The sequence below is a fragment of the Rhodotorula paludigena genome (assembly GCF_050403205.1).
Source record: "Rhodotorula paludigena JCM10292 DNA, Rt_paludigena_JCM10292v1_ctg9, whole genome shotgun sequence".
In the NCBI taxonomy this organism is placed as follows: Eukaryota; Fungi; Basidiomycota; class Microbotryomycetes; order Sporidiobolales; family Sporidiobolaceae; genus Rhodotorula; species Rhodotorula paludigena.
Genome location: NW_027481449.1, coordinates 48419 through 63575, shown reverse-complemented (window position 1 = coordinate 63575; position 15157 = coordinate 48419). Strand labels below are relative to the sequence as shown.

Sequence of the window (15157 nt, the reverse complement as noted above, 5' to 3'; positions counted from 1 at the left end):
TGGCCGAGCGGTCGATCCGCGCTCATGTGTGCAACGGAAGTGCGGATGTCGACCTCCCGTGCAGTGGGCACCGCACAGTCCGAGTGCTGTGCTTCTTGCCTTCCTACGCATCCGCTTCTTGCCCGCTCCGCTCTCGTCTTGCGATCGCCATGCCGCTCAAACGAAGCTTGTCCCCTACGAGCCCTGCTCTCGCCCACAAGCAGCTCAAGCGCGCTCGTCCGAGCATGCCAGACCGCCCCACTGCAGACGAATGTGCCGCAGTTCACCGCGCTCTCGTCGACTGTCACGGCAAGCCGCCCGCGCCGGAGAACATGCAGTTCGAAGACGACGAGGAGGGCGGACCCGTCACCGACAACGGCAAGGTCTCGAGCGTGCTGGATTCCGTGTTCCGCTGTATGCTCACGCTCAACACGAACGCCCGGGTACGAGTGACTTGTTCTGCGTAGTTTGCGGATTCCGGTACTGACGTGACGGACAATTCCCCAGAACTATCGAGTCGGCAAGCGTGGGCTCGATGAGCGATTCGGCCGCGCCAACTATGAGGCGATTCGGAAGGCGCCGCTTGAGGATGTTGTCGAGGCGCTCAGGCCGGGAGGACTCGCCAATGTCAAGGGCAAGGTGTGCTGTGTCCACCACGGCTCTTCATCGCACAGGCGCTGACATTGTCCGGCTTGCAGCGACTGAAGCAAATGCTCAACGACGTGTACGCGCGCAACGGGCAGAACAAGCTCAGCCTCGAAGACCTGCACGGCCTCTCCGCTCCCGAGGCGAAAGCCTCTTTACTGGCCTTGCATGGCGTCGGGCCAAAGGTTGCCGCATGTGTCATGGCGTACCGGCTCGGGTTGCACGAGTTTGCGGTAGATACGTGCGCCTTCCGTTTTCCTGTCGCTTCAGTGACCTGGGATATGCTCATCACAACTTGCTGACTGCCGTATGCCCTCTCCAGGCACGTTCTTCGAATCACAAAGCGGTTGGGCTGGGTCTTGCAGAAGTCGGACAGCAAACAAGCCTACGAGCACCTCAATGCCAAGATTCCGGATGAGTTGAAGCACGACGTGAGCTCACCCTCTAGCTGCAATTTGGCTTCAAAGCTGACGTTCGGTAAATCCAGCTACACGTGCTCTTCATTCAGCACGGCCGTGCTTGCAGGACTTGCGCAGCCGCTGCTGTCAAGGTGAAGGAGCCCATCGAGCAATGCCCGCTGCGGCCCTTCTTCAATCAATGAAATGCTCCCTTGTGCACGGTGGGCTGTGTACTCATTCGGACAAAGACGCCGCTCGTGTTCCGCTCTGAGTTTGCTCTCAGGTCTCGCTGAGTCGCTGTCGCCTTATCGCGCACTCCTGACCTAGCGCGTCTCCTGTACGCCTCGGTCGCTCTCCTGCGCGGACGGATCTGCGGATCTTCCGCAAATCTGGTTCTGTAGGCAGCTTCTGCGCGTTCGGTCGCCCGTTTTCGCCTATGCTCCTTCTCCTCCTGCGTGCCACTTCCTACCTCTTCCGCTGCTGCTATCTTTTCTCAAGGCAGGTAGCTCGCTTGAGCGCAGGCGCTTCTATGTCATCCGCAAACACGCCATCCCCGCGGCCGGGCGGACACGCAACAAACGCTTGGCGAGCCGCACAAGCGCAAGACCTCTACCCTGCGAGAGGCCACCCAGACTACCACCCGCATCTCGTCATTCCCGCCTATATCAAGCGCCTGCCGCGCAGCACGCTCGAGCGTGTGCGCGCCGAGGCTTTGGGCGCGTGGAGGCTACAGCGGTCGCGCGCGGAACTCGAGTTGTCCGCAGGCGATCGGAACGCGGAAGAGACGAGCTGGGGGCGATGGCTGCTGCGGTGCCCTCTCTACGTGCGGCAGTGCATAGAGTGGCTCGAGACGCTCGAGCTGGGAGACGCGTGGCTTGATCATTCGCTTGCGCAGAGCGAGCAGGCGGTGAGTCCTCCTTTCCCCGTTCACGGCGTCATTTTCAGCTGAACATACACGTGCACATCCAAACAGGAAAATTCGCTGAGCAAGGTCTGGTGCTGCCGTACAATTCCCTCCCTGACGAACCCGACTTACAGCCGTTCTCTCATCTCGTCGCGCAGGCCTCGCCGCACCACTTCCCGAGCGTTGGATGCAGAGGTCCAGAACGGCGGACAGCGGTCTATAAACGAGCAGTCAAACGCGAGGCAGACTGCTGTAGTACCGAGAAGAGGCAAGATGGAGCGAGTAGGCCCGCAATTGGAGATCGGGCTCTGCGAAACAAGGCTGTACGCGTCCAGATGTTTCTTCCGCGCTCGAGCACGTTCCTGCCGTTGTCGCCTTGCCTTTATCTAGATAGCTGAAGTTGCAGGAAGCGCAGAGCGAGTTGCGAGCCGTCGGGACCCGGACGAAGAGGACGCGTCAATGGTGCCAACGTTTCTGGCGTGCATCGCCAGCCGCTCAGGGGCTGAGGGGTACATGGATGCGAGCGATTTGTGAGATTTAAATGCGTTGCAGGCAACGAAGGGCAGAGCAAATTAAAAAGGTCTGCGATTGCCGTTGGACTGGTGCCACTTGCTTTTGGACAACGACGTTTTCTGCCCGAGCAGCCATCAGCACCGGTCGTAGACTTGTCGAGAGGAAGACAGACCCACAGTGGAGCTTGACGGCGACATTCACGAAGCCGCCGGGGCGGTCGCCAACAAACTCGAAAGCCTCGTTGACCTCGTCAAGCGGGAAAGCCTTGTGCTCCAAGAACGAGAGGTCGACCACGCCAGTGCCGATGAGCGCAATCATCTCGTCGAGGTCGCCGTCGGTGATCCAGGTCGACCCGAGGATCGGCGTGCTGCGCATCTGGAACTCGGCGTACGACTGTCCAATCTCACCCTCGGCACCACCCGCGGCCAGGATGATGCGCCCGCCCGGCTTGAGCGCCGTCCGCAACAGCGTAGCGCTCGTCTCGGCGTCGCCTCCTACGCCGAGGCAGTCGTAGACGATGTCGACGCCGAGGCCGTCGGTGTGACTCTTGACCCACTCGCCCAAGTCGCCCTCGTCCTCCGAGGAACGCGTCTCGACGCGCGACGAGCCCGCCGGCGCGAGCTTGCGAGCCTGCTCGAGGCGATCCGGGTTGCGGCCGATTCCGAGAATCTTCGTCGCGCCCATACCGAGGGCAAGCGCCACAGCCGCGACGCCGAGCGTGCCCGTGACGCCGTTGATGAGGAGCGTCTTGCCCGGTCCGAGGGCGGCCTTCTTCAGTGCTCCGTACGATGTGCCGACGTACCCGAAGCGAGCCGCCTCCTCGAGCCTGATCGAGTCGGCGAGGACAGCAACCTTGTTTGCCGGTGAAAGCAGGTACTGCGAGAGCGCGCCGTACGGGTAGTGGTCGAAGTGCCGCATGCCCGCTTCGGTACCAGCAAAGTAGGCGCGAAGAGCGAAGTCCGGGCACAGCAACTGCTCTTGGCCACCCGCGCGGCAGTGCGCGCAGGTTCCGCAGGTGAGGTGCGGGTTGACGTAGACGCGGTCGCCGACCTTGACGTTGAAGACGCGCTCGCCAACGGCCTCGACCGTGCCAGATGCGTCAAGGCCGAAAATGGCGGGAAGCGGCGGAAGCGGGAAGCGTCCCTCCATCGCGCCTCGGACGATGTTGGCAGAGTTGGGCACAAGGCCGCACGAGTCCACCTTGACGAGAACGTCGTCGCGAGCGGGCACAGGCTTGTCCGCGGTGCCGACCTCGAGCGGCTTGCCAACCTCGACGAGTCGAGCGACGTTGATCTGCTGAGGCGACATCTGCGGAAGCGACATCTTCAGTCAGACATGCCCACCACACCTCCAGTCTGGAAAGCACAGCCAACCTTCAGTGCTTAACGGTTTCTTTTGTCTGTGCGTCGGTTCCAAGCGAGAAGATGAGAGGGAAGAGAGAGAAGAGCAGGAGACGAGCAAGCAATCCACCTCTCCGTCGATCCTGATCACGACCTCAAGCATCGGCGATTTAGCGCAGCCACGACGTGAATGTTCAAGTGCGGCCAATCTTGCAACTCGGCCAAGCAAAGAATGCGGCGGAACCAGATTTTCGTGAACTGGACTGGGAGGAATGACGCGGGCGCTGGCAGGGTCGACGGAGGAGACGGCCCGGCGTTGGTCGACGACGAGGGGAAGCGCTTGCTCAACAGACGCGACATGCAGATAGCCTGAGAGCGACTTTGCCAGAGGCCGATGCGCACGAGCCATCTCTGTCGGTTGGTCCAGACTTGGTCACAGAGCGCGAGTGAGAGGGACGGGGAACCGTGACAGGCTGAGCAGCAGCAGCGAGTAGGCGTTCCGTGACCACGCCGTCGCCTCTGTCGTCGAAGCGGTGGACGTTCAAGCCTGAGCGAGAAAGGAGAGCCGGCAGCGAGCCTGCCGCGCTTGCTCAGGTTGGCCGGTCGATTGCTGTGCACGTCGCTTCTCTCTGGCACGATAGTCTCTCGCAGCTCGGCCGGCAGAGGACCGCGCACATGTTAAAACGCCGTTGGCGCAAACTGAGACGGACGCAATGAGGTTCGCGATCCGACAACTGAAGTGCACTGCACGCTATAAACAGATAGTTACATACTCGTCCGACTTCTAGAGCCGCTCGTCGACCTCGCCGTCGTCCTCGTCGGCCCACTCAACCCGCCTCTTCCACCGCCTCCGCGTCGCCTCGATGCCGATAGCACCCTCGTCGCCCGTTGCGACCTCGACGCCCTGCATCAGGTCGGTCCAGACGAGCCTCGCCCACTCGTCGTACACCTTTGCGCGGAAGTGCACCGCGTCGGGCGCGCCGTGCGTGACCTTGAGCCACGCCGGGTCGTCGACAACGCCCCTCGTGAGCGCCTCGACGTCAATCACGCGGCCCTCGCCGCCGAGCTCGGCGCGCGAGGCTGCGTACGCGTTGCGCGCAGCAATGAGGGCGTTGTTGCGCACGAGGTCCTGGTGCGGGAAGCGCGCGAGCGGGATGTAGCGCGTGTTGGACAGCGTCGTCGTGAAGAAGCGGAGGTTCGCCTGGTCGCGCGCGGCGCGGGACAGGCCGCTCGAGGTTGGAGAAAAGATCGCGTCGAGCGAGTAGGTGAGTCCCTCGAGCGTGAGCTCCTCGCCGTGCGAGCCGCGCGAAAGGTAGGTGCGGTGCGGGCGTAGGTTCGGCGCGAGCTCGCTCAGTGCGGGAAGCGCCTTGTATGCCGAGCCGAGGTGCGAGACGGCAATGAAGGACGCGAGGTCGGCGTCGATGAGCGAGACGAGCTCGTCCCGGTTCGCAGCGACCGTCGCCTCGAAGTCGGCGCCACGCTCCTCGGCGGTCCATTCGGCGGTGTCGAGCGACGAGTGCGCCATCTCGTACCACCATGCCCATGTGACGATGACGTCGGGCACGACCGACTCGTCCGCCGGCGCCACACCGTCGCGGTACCGGAAGGCCATGGCAGCGTGCGTCCCGTTGTGCGTCGACGAGTCGCGCACTTTCGGCGCGTTGATCATGGCGCCGTCACCAAGGCTGTTCGTGAGGTGTTTGAGCATGTTGCGCGAGTTGGAATCGCCGACGAGGTGGATCCAGAGCGGGCGGGTCGGCGCGGCCGGAACGAAAGGCATCGGGAAGGTCGGAGTCCGGAGAGAACAAGTTTCGGGCTGGTACGCGAGGTTGGACCAGCGGCCCGACAGGGAAGAGAGGTCGTTGCAAAGAGTGGTAGCAGGGCGTTCGTCTGCCATGGCGAAGTCTTAGTATGGCCCGTAATCTGCGCGAGAAGGCGAGAACGCACCAGAGCCCAGCTCGACGATCTGTGCCTCGAGCACCTCGATCCGCTCGCCGCTGTAGTTCCTCTTGTCGCCATGCGTCGCGCTCTCCTGGACCGGACTGCACGTCCGCACCTCGCCACCGCAGACCTCGCCCGTCGTCACGCCGGGGTAAAAGCCAAACTCGAGCGCCACGTCGACGAGGTACCGCCCGCTTGGGAGCGCAGCGTCGCCCGCATCGGGCAGGAAAAGATCGTAGGACATGTAGTCCTCGGCGAGGAGGGGCGCGGGAAGAGCGAGGACGGTCTGCGACTCGACAGGCTCGGGCTCGCCTTCGGGCGTGGCGGAGACGAGGCGTGCGGCAAAGACGGCTTGAGAAAGGCAAAGTTCTGGTACTTCAGGACCGAGAGCGTCGCGAGGTGCGATACGGTAGGTCGAGGGTGCTTGTTCTGCGAGAGGTCGGTGTCAGTTCTGCAACGCCACGACACGCCAGTACGATCAACGCACCCGTGACGACCCAGAAGCTGGCCTGCCCGACGCGTTCCTGTACCTCGAGCGGGCACTGCACCTCGGGCAAGTCGGGCACGATCGCCTCTGCCTCGAGTCCGAGTGCGCCGTCATCGAGCATCACCTCGTCCTCCTGCTCGAGCTTCTCCGCCTCGATCTCGTCCGCAACCTTCTTCGCCTCGGCCGCTGCCGCACTGATGACGACGGGCTCGGGCTGCTGTGCCGGCGCCGGCGCCTGCTCCTCGTCGCGCAGCTCCTCGAGCACGCTCGCCTCGCTCGCCGCCTCCTGGTCCGGCCTCACCCACCCGCCGACGGCGTGCGCCGCGCCGGCGACGTGGGCCTTGGCGCCACGGACGGCGCCCTGCACCTGCTCTGGCAGGCGCTCTTCGGGCGCGAGCGCGAGCGAGCCGGCGAGGAGGGCGACGACGCAGGCGGCGAGGGAGACGAGGGCGGCGCGGCGCGCGCGAGGCGGTCCGCTGCGTCGGGGCGGCGGAGGCGCGAGCGAGAGCGTCGAGGACGAGGGGGACGAGGTCGGGAGAGGGGTGTAGTCGCGGGAGGGGGAGAGGTGGGTCCAGCCCATGGTCGCTTGCGCGCGGTGCGCGGGGTGTACTCAGTGAAGGTGGCGAGAGAAACGAAGGTGGGAGACGACGGTGGAGCCAAGCAGGCGGACGGACGCGGTACGAAACGACGAACGCTGTTCGGCGTGCGGCCTTCGCAGAGGTGGGGCCCGCGCGGGCGTGCACTGGCGGTCGCCGGGACGAGGCGCGACGAACAGAGGAAGGCAGCAAGGGCCCGACGATGAGGACAGCAACAAGGATGCAGGGGCGCGCACAGGCGCAAGCGTGCGCTGCGCGACTCTGGCGTCCTGGAGCCAAGTGTTCGGGTTGTGGGCAAGCTTCGACGCGTTGCGACGCGCCAACGTCCATCTGACTCCGTGGCCCGAAGCGGAGTTTCGGCAAAACCAGTTGCGTGCGACAGAAGCACTGCAACTTCCTGCGCGATTAAGTCGGTCAGCGTGTCTCTGCTGCGAGACGAACAGACAGGCGAACGAGGTGACCTGGAATACCTCGTCGTTGCGCACCACGTAACGGAGCAGCAGGTACGGTGCAAGCGGTCCGGCCGAGCCAAGAAGCACCACGGGCGGGAACGGACAAGAGTCGGAGGCTGACGCACTCCGTCAGACGGAGAGCTACAGAGACTGATTGAGCAGGTCGGCACGTCTCATTGGACTCGCGTGTCCGAGCCTGGTGGCGGTGCAGCGGTCACACGCTGGTGAAGTGGAAGTGCTGTGGGGACTCCGACAGGACGGAAGTAAGACCCCAGCGAAAGAGGTCTGCTTGCCGCCCAGGCAGCTATTCGAGGCGTCCGTCGTTTGGGTGTGTTGGAACGTGTGGAACCTGACCCAGGAACGGCGCGAACACGGGCGAATATGTCTTGACCCCCAGAGACGCTCGGCGATATCAGAGCTGCGTCTTGATCCTCCGCAGAAGCGTGTGCGCGAGGAAGCGCTGAACGACGTTGCCGACAAGCAGGAAATCCACGTGTTCTACCGCCTTTGGATCGGTATCGCAGTCATGAGCCCAAAGAACATCATTTCTTGAACGCTTCCGCGATACGGGACGTTCGACAGATACCTGGACAGGCGTGCACACGGCCTCGGAAGCGAAGAGCGATGAAGCGGAAGACTCGGCGGCGTCGCCTCTGGACGGCGCGGGATTCGGCCAGCAGAGGCGTAAGAGACGATATACGGAATACAGCACAGCAGACAGGAAGGAAGAGCGGTGCGAGGCGGGGCAGAGGGCGAGGTCCCGGCGAGAGGACGAGGCGAGGCGGAGGGCGGCGCCTCTCCCGCGACGCCCGTGCGCAAGCTGCAGGCAGGATGGCCCCGCACGACCCGCGCATCAGTGACAAGGAAGCCTACGCGTACGTCCCTGTCCTTCCAGCGCAGCCCGGAGACGAGCACAGCGCCCTGCACGAGGGGCACCTGCACCGCACGCAGCTCGCTAGACCGCTGCACTCGACCTGAGGGGCCTGCACCTCGAGCAGGTGCACGAGGGGCCGCCAGGGCCTGCTGCATTCCTCCCAGACTCGCTCGTTGAGGTGGAGACGAGCAGCGACGGCGTCATCAGCCGCTCAGACCTCGAGGCAGACGCACCGTGCACACGCTTCTAGAGGATCTGCAGGGCCGTGGACTGACTCGTGCTTCTTTGCCTGACCGCTTCTGCCCTTGCTCATCCTGCCCTGCGACCGCCGCGACCCGACACCGCCCCCACCTCCCGCCTCGACCCTCTCGTACCGCTCGCACTGCTCTCTCGCCGCCTGCGACGCCGTGCATTCGCTTGTCGTGCTCTCGTACACCCGACGACACAGCCTGAACGCAGCGGCAGCTGTCCGCCGCTACGACATCAACCCGCGCCTCGACTACCGCACCGTCTCGGCCGTCAACGGTGCGTCCGGACCTACTCTGGCCCTGCCTCCTCCAGCTCGAACTGCTCGCGCTGACCCGTATCGCTCTGCCCGCCAGGTCCCCTCGTCGTCCTTGACAACGTCAAGTTCCCGTCGTACAATGAGGTCGGTTTGCGCGCACACGTTCGCATCCCTCCGCAGTACGACGGAGCTGACTGCTGCGCCCGCAGATCGTCGCCCTCACGCTTCCGGATGGCTCGGTCCGCGGTGGCCAAGTCCTCGAGGTGTCGGGCCGCAAGGCCGTCGTCCAGGTGTTCGAGGGCACGTCGGGCATCGACGTCAACGCGACGCACGTCGAGTTCACCGGGAGCAGCATGAAGCTCCCCGTCTCGGAGGACATGCTCGGGCGCATCTTCAACGGCTCGGGCAACCCGATCGACAAGGGCCCCAAGGTCTTTGCCGAGGACTATCTCGACATCAACGGCTCGCCCATCAACCCCTTTGCGCGCATCTACCCCGAAGAGATGATCCAGACGGGTATCTCGACCATCGACACGATGAACTCGATCGCGCGAGGGCAAAAGATCCCCATCTTTTCCGCCTCGGGTCTCCCTCACAACGAGGTGCGTGGGGCGCATCCGTCGTCTGTGAAAGCCACCCGACTCACGCTGCGCCCTCTGCGTGGGCGCATCTGTCGTTTGTGAAAGCCACCCGACTCACGCTGCGCCGTCCTCTGCAGATCGCCGCCCAGATCTGTCGGCAAGCCGGCCTCGTCAACAAGCAGTCGACCGACCGCAACCCCGAGGGCGCGCCGACCAAGGGCGTGCACGACGGCCACGAGGACAACTTCTCGATCGTGTTTGCCGCCATGGGTGTCAACATGGAGACGGCGCGCTTCTTCCGCAGCGACTTCGAGCAGAACGGCTCGCTCGACCGTGTCTCGCTCTTCCTCAACTTGGCCAACGACCCGACGTGCATTCCCTTGGTCTGACCCTCTGACGTTGTTGTCGCTGACGCACACGTCACACAGCATCGAGCGCATCATCACCCCGCGTCTCGCGCTCACCACCGCCGAGTACTTTGCCTACCAGCTCGAGAAGCACGTCCTCGTCATCCTCACCGACATGTCGTCGTACGCCGACGCGCTCCGCGAGGTCTCGGCCGCGCGAGAGGAGGTACCCGGTCGCCGCGGGTACCCCGGCTATATGTACACCGACTTGTCGACCATCTACGAGCGCGCCGGCCGCGTCGAGGGCCGCAACGGGTCCATCACCCAGATCCCTATCCTCACCATGCCCAACGACGGTGCGTTGCGACCCTTCCGACTCTGCGCTGTGCCGGTGGTACTAACGCGCTCACTTGACTCTCCGCACAGACATCACGCACCCGATTCCCGACCTGACGGGCTACATCACCGAGGGGCAGATCTCGGTCGACCGCACGCTGCACAACAAGCAGGTGTACCCGCCCATCAAGTGCGTCCTCTTGCGGAGTCTGCCGCTCGCCTCGCGCTGACGCCTCTCGCGCAGCGTCCTCCCGTCGCTCTCTCGTCTCATGAAATCGGCCATTGGCGAGAAGCTCACGCGCAAGGACCACGGCGACGTCTCGAACCAGATGTGCGTTCTGCGGGGGTTTGCGCGTGGCTCATATGGCTTACTCTTGGATGCGACAGGTACTCGCTCTACGCAATCGGCAAGGACGCGGCGGCGATGAAGGCTGTCGTCGGCGAGGAGGCGCTCTCGACCGAGGAGAAGGTGCGCTCTGCCCGCCGAACCTTGCTCGTCTCCGTCAAGAGCTGACCAAGACAATTGCGCCCGCAGCTCGCGCTCGAGTTCCTCGGGCGCTTCGAGGACCAGTTTGTGCGCCAGGGCCCGAACGAGAACCGCACCATCTTCGAGTCACTCGACCTCGCGTGGTCCCTCCTGCGCATCTTCCCGCGCGAGCAGCTCAACCGTATCCCGAAGAAGGTCCTCGATGAGTGGTACAGCCGCAAGGCAAGCGTCGGGAGCCAGCTCAAGGCCGACTCGTCTGCTTAGGTGTCACACTCTCCCTCTTCTGTCCTTGCCGTGCCCCGTTCCCTTCTGTGCCCACACCCTCTGTGTCCTGTGCAATTTTCACTTGTTTGCTCGAGTTGCCAGTGCAACCCTGTGCCCTCGCCAAGCCCTCGCCCTTCTTTCGTGTTCCTTTGTCCCGCGCATTGCTGCGCTGCTGTGCTCAGTCCCTGCGCGCCCTGTGCAAATCTCTCGACCACATCCCAGAGGCTGATGGACACGGTATGACTTGTTGTTGAGAAGCTGCACACGAAGAATGCACACTCTACGGCGAAAAGATGCGGATCTAATGAAGTATGCGAAGGGAGTCTATTTAGTAGGGAACGAATGCAAAACGAGCGCAAACGACTCTACGCCTGCTGCGCAGCCTCGTCGTCGTCAGAGAGGTCGCGCTTTGCCGCCGCCGAGTTCTCGAGGTGCGAAGCCTCGGTGCCGAGCTTGAGACGCTTGGCCTCGTCGCGCTCCTTGCGGTTGCGCTCCGTGGCGCCGCCGTAGGGGGTCCACGACGAGCTGCGCCACGCAGGGACGCCCGTGAGATAGAGCTCGTCGACCTGGACGAGCGAGAGGCCGCGGGTCTCGGGGAGAAAGAAGAAGACCTGCGCGGTGAAGAGCGCAATTGTGCCGGCCCAGAGGAAGCTGTACAGCGTAGCAGAGGGAGGTCAGTGCCAGATCCAGAGTAAAAGCGGAAGAAGGGCCGGAAAGGTTTTGCGGCAAACTCACGTGATCTTGGTGCCAAGGTCACCGTAGCCGGGGTCGGTGATGTACGGGACAATCATGGCTGCGTAGGGAAGATGGGGAGGAGGAGGGAGAGGACCGGAAAGGCCGAGAGAGGAGCCGAAAGGCCGGATCAGCTCCAGTCCCGCTTTCCGCATTTGCCTGCAATTTTCCACGCACCGATGATGAAGTTGTTCAACCAATTACTGGCCGTAGCGAGGGAAACGCATAGCGGCGCAATCTTGAGCGGGAACTGCTCCGCCGCGACGACCCAGCCTGTCAGAAAGATAGCAGTGGTCAGCGGCTGTCGTTCTCCTTTCCTCTGGACCGTCGATGTCAACACGTACCAAGAGGGCCCCACGAGCTGGCGAAGCCTGCAATGAACCAGCAGGACGCAAAGATGAGGGCCTTGCCGGCAGCAGGGTCGTTGGGCTTGGCGGTCGAGACGGCGCCCGCAATGATCTGGCCGGAGAACATGATGGCGGAGCCGATGAAGAGAACGGTGCGGCGACCGAGGTAGTCGTTGGCGAGCAGGCCAGGGAAGGTCGTGATCACGTTGACACCGGAGAGGATGAGCTGGGTCTGGAAGGGGTCCTTGATGCCCGAAGTCGCGAAGAACTGTAGACCGCGGTGTCAGCAATGCGGCGACAAATAACGATGGCAGACGACATACCTTGGTGCCGTACGAGAAGAAGAAGCTGAGGAGGTGGCCGTCAGCACCGAGGAAGCGAGCGTGGAAGGAAGCGACTCACTTGACACCGGTCCACTGCTGGCCCATCTGAATGAGGATGCCGTTCATGGTGCGCAAGAGCATGCGGTCCTTGAGGCGGAAGCAGTCAAGGTACGACGCATCGGCCGCAAGGCGCTCGTCCTCGACACCCTTGATGATCGAGTCGAGCTCGGCAAGGAGCGCCGGGTCCTCCTGCTCGAGGCCGCGGAGCTTGGCGAGGTTCGCGCGCGCCTGGTCGTGGTTGTCGCGCTGCACGTAGTAGCGCGGCGACTCGGGCGCGAGGACGGTGCCGACGAGCGCGATCGCCGCCCAGATGAACTGGAGAGCAATCGGGAAGCGCCACGAGAAGTCGTTGCCGGCATCGTGGAGCGAGTAGTTGACAGCGTTCGAGAGGAAGCTGAAGGACGAGAAGGCACGTCAGCGAAAGTTCCGGACGGCCGGCAGAAGTGTGCGACGTACATGCCGATGGTGGCCATGAGCTGGTACGTGCCTGCGGTACAAAGCTGTCAGCGCGCATGCCAAGAGAGTCGTCTCAACGTAGCTACGTACCGGTGATCAAGCCACGGAGGTGCTTGGGCGAGCACTCTGCCTGGAAGAGCGGCGCAAGGAGCGAGAGCGCGCCAACGCCGAAACCGGTGATGAAGCGACCGGCAACCTCCTGACCCCACTCGTTCATGCCCGAGGTCTCGACGGCAACACCGACGCTGTAGATGAAGAGCGAGAAGATGAAGCACATCTTGATGCCGACGCGGCGCGCGGCGGGGCCGATGAGGAGGGCGCCGAAGAGAGCTGCATGCACAAGAGTGGATCAGCCACAGAACCGCATGGAGAGAGGGCGAGACCTCGAACGCACCACCGAGAGACATGAAGGCGGTGATGAGGGACTGGCGGGTCGAGGGGATGCTGTATCCGCTGGCCGAAGTGGCGTCCGGCTCACCGAAACGACGCTGGTAAACATCGTTCTGGACGAGGCCCGAGATGACACCCTGCTCCCAACTACAGCGAGCGGCGAGAGAAGCGGTCAGCAAGTGTCGACGCGAGAGGACGCGCTCGATCCGCCTCCGCGAGACTCGGCGCTCGTTCTCGCCGGTCCGAACGCGTGGACGTACCCGAAGAGGAGACCAGCGAGCGACTGGAAGAGGCAGAGCGCAACGACAAAGGCAGGCGCGCGCTCCTTGGTGCGGACGTCGTCGACATCGTCCTGGGGGTGGAAGGTCGAGGGGGCACGCGACCCGGGCGCCGACTCGCCGCCGTGCGCCGAGGTCTTCTTGACAGAGGCGGCGCGACTGGGCGCAGCCGAGCCAGCAAGCGTCGTAGCCTTGGATGCGGGCGCCGACTCTTCGTGCTTCTCCGACATGGGTGGCGAAGCGCGTCTGGGGTGGACGAGGTGGAGAAAGAGGGAGAGGGAGAGGAGCCGTTTTCTCGCAAGCTGTGGCCCACACTCAGCATCGGCAAAGATGGCGGGGAGATGGCCCAAGTCTGTCGAGGCGGGTCGAGGCGAGGCGCCACAGGCGGTCCCCCAGGCGTGCGAGCCGCGCATCGCCTCGCCTCCCTCGCCGCGGTCTCCAGGGACCCAAAAGCAGTTCAGACACGAACACAGCAGTCACGGAAGCCCAGCAAGTGAAACAGCCAGCCGGCAGAGTGCGAGAGAAGAGGAGAATGAGCCGGGCAAGTGAGGTTGAGAAGGCCAAGCTCGGGCCAAACGCGGAGAAGTCGAAGCGGGGGCGCGTGTCACTTCGACGACGGCTTCTCTCCGAGTGCGGAGAGCGACTTGTTCCGGCCGAACCGCCCTCGTTTCTCGGCATTCGTCCCTCCCGCGCTTCGATGCATCGCGGCCGCAAGGGTTCCGAAGAATGACGGACGTTTGCCACTCGGGGACGAAAAAGCCTCACATGGTCTAATTGCGCTTCAGCAAACGTGCAGCGAACAAGCTGCAACCGTCTGTGCCCCAACGGCAGCACCGATGAGGCCCCGACGCTAGCGAGCGCGAGGCGGAGCATCGATGCGTGTTCCCCTCCTCCTCGCCGTCCACGCGGAGCCCTCCATCCTAGAACACCCGCAGTTCCGTGGGGGGTTCGTCGGGTGGTCTCGCAGACGGCTGCGTTCGCGAGACCGCGGCAGCTGACGAGCGGAGGCGTGCCGCGGCCAGCTCGCGAGCGGGTCGCGGGGGCAGGGGAAAGTTCGCTCTGCGACGTCCACAACAGCTGCTAGCCGTGGGTAGATGCGGCTCTTCGGACCGCTGGGTGTGCATGCCCATTGTGTGCATGCGTATGCGAAGCTGCAGCCGAGTCGGACGTCGGGAAGGTGACGAGAGGGTCTGAGCAGGAGCGGGGCGAGACAGCAGGGCGATGAGCAAAGGTAGTCGCTCGGCTTGTGCTGGCAGCGCTGGGTCGTCGCAGCGGTTCGAACGAGGCGGAAGCGAGGCGAACAACGGAGTGTGACGGGGTGTCGGGGCCGCGGGCCGGGGAGGAGGGGACATTCGTAGGTCTGGTGGATGCAAGGGTCAGCATTTCTGCGGCATGTGTGTCGCGAGACTTCGACGGCGACGGACTTCACCTCTTCGAGCACGAAAAGAGGAAAAGGCGGTGGGAAAGCGGTCGACAACGAGGAATCCCGCGCGGGCTCCAGTGGGGGGTTCGGAGTGCCCCCGTCCGGGGCGAGACATGCGTCGATCGACCCTCGAAATAAGCTGACAGCAGCCACAAGCACTCGGAGCAGCGGTCACGCGCGGAGGGAAACGTTCGTGTCGAGCAAAGGAGCAGGAGGAGAAAGAGACGACGACGAGGAGAGGGTCGGCGGTCTTCGACGCCCACGATTTCGCTCGGGCCGCTGCCGACCGGTCGGCCTTTACTTCCTTCTCGAAAGCAGTGGTCTCGCTTTTTGAACGCACTGTCAAATGCGGTTAGGAAGCGAGCAAAGCAGCTCGCAAGAAGCGAATCTAGGCCAGCAGGATGCGGTCCGCCAAACTTGCAGACCAGTTTGCGCTCCCGACGCTCGAATGTTGGTGAGCGTGACGACACGGTCGAATATCAGTTGACGCACAGAGACA

At 63.7% G+C, this 15157-nt stretch overlaps 5 protein-coding genes across 5 annotated transcripts; 2 read left to right on the top strand and 3 right to left on the bottom strand.

The window, feature by feature from the left end:
• Positions 1-224: 224 nt before the first annotated feature.
• Positions 225-1225, top strand: JCM10292_000867 (endonuclease III domain-containing protein; the record flags this gene model as incomplete). The annotated part of the gene is made up of 5 exons (XM_076647385.1): positions 225-422; positions 487-618; positions 678-865; positions 947-1055; positions 1112-1225. 5 exons carry the CDS (start codon positions 225-227, stop codon positions 1223-1225), a joined length of 741 nt encoding a protein of 246 aa, XP_076506920.1.
• Positions 1226-2421: 1196 nt separating this feature from the next.
• On the bottom strand, positions 2422-3747 carry JCM10292_000866 (alcohol dehydrogenase catalytic domain-containing protein; the record flags this gene model as incomplete). The annotated part of the gene is made up of 2 exons (XM_076647384.1): positions 2422-2428; positions 2612-3747. The coding sequence occupies 2 exons, from the start codon at positions 3745-3747 to the stop codon at positions 2422-2424; spliced, it is 1143 nt and encodes a 380-aa protein (XP_076506919.1).
• An 816-nt stretch (positions 3748-4563) lies between these two features.
• JCM10292_000865 (uncharacterized protein) lies at positions 4564-6787 on the bottom strand (the record flags this gene model as incomplete). The annotated part of the gene is made up of 3 exons (XM_076647383.1): positions 4564-5669; positions 5727-6149; positions 6208-6787. 3 exons carry the CDS (start codon positions 6785-6787, stop codon positions 4564-4566), a joined length of 2109 nt encoding a protein of 702 aa, XP_076506918.1.
• A 1299-nt stretch (positions 6788-8086) lies between these two features.
• On the top strand, positions 8087-10649 carry VMA2 (H(+)-transporting V1 sector ATPase subunit B; the record flags this gene model as incomplete). The annotated part of the gene is made up of 10 exons (XM_076647382.1): positions 8087-8130; positions 8578-8654; positions 8732-8778; positions 8844-9236; positions 9353-9585; positions 9644-9918; positions 9989-10088; positions 10143-10229; positions 10286-10367; positions 10434-10649. The coding sequence occupies 10 exons, from the start codon at positions 8087-8089 to the stop codon at positions 10647-10649; spliced, it is 1554 nt and encodes a 517-aa protein (XP_076506917.1).
• A 365-nt stretch (positions 10650-11014) lies between these two features.
• On the bottom strand, positions 11015-13465 carry JCM10292_000863 (sugar porter family MFS transporter; the record flags this gene model as incomplete). Its single annotated transcript, XM_076647381.1, has 10 exons — positions 11015-11300; positions 11385-11442; positions 11559-11654; positions 11726-11996; positions 12052-12076; positions 12131-12505; positions 12568-12598; positions 12658-12897; positions 12962-13104; positions 13218-13465. The coding sequence occupies 10 exons, from the start codon at positions 13463-13465 to the stop codon at positions 11015-11017; spliced, it is 1773 nt and encodes a 590-aa protein (XP_076506916.1).
• Between the last annotated feature and the right edge of the window lie 1692 nt (positions 13466-15157).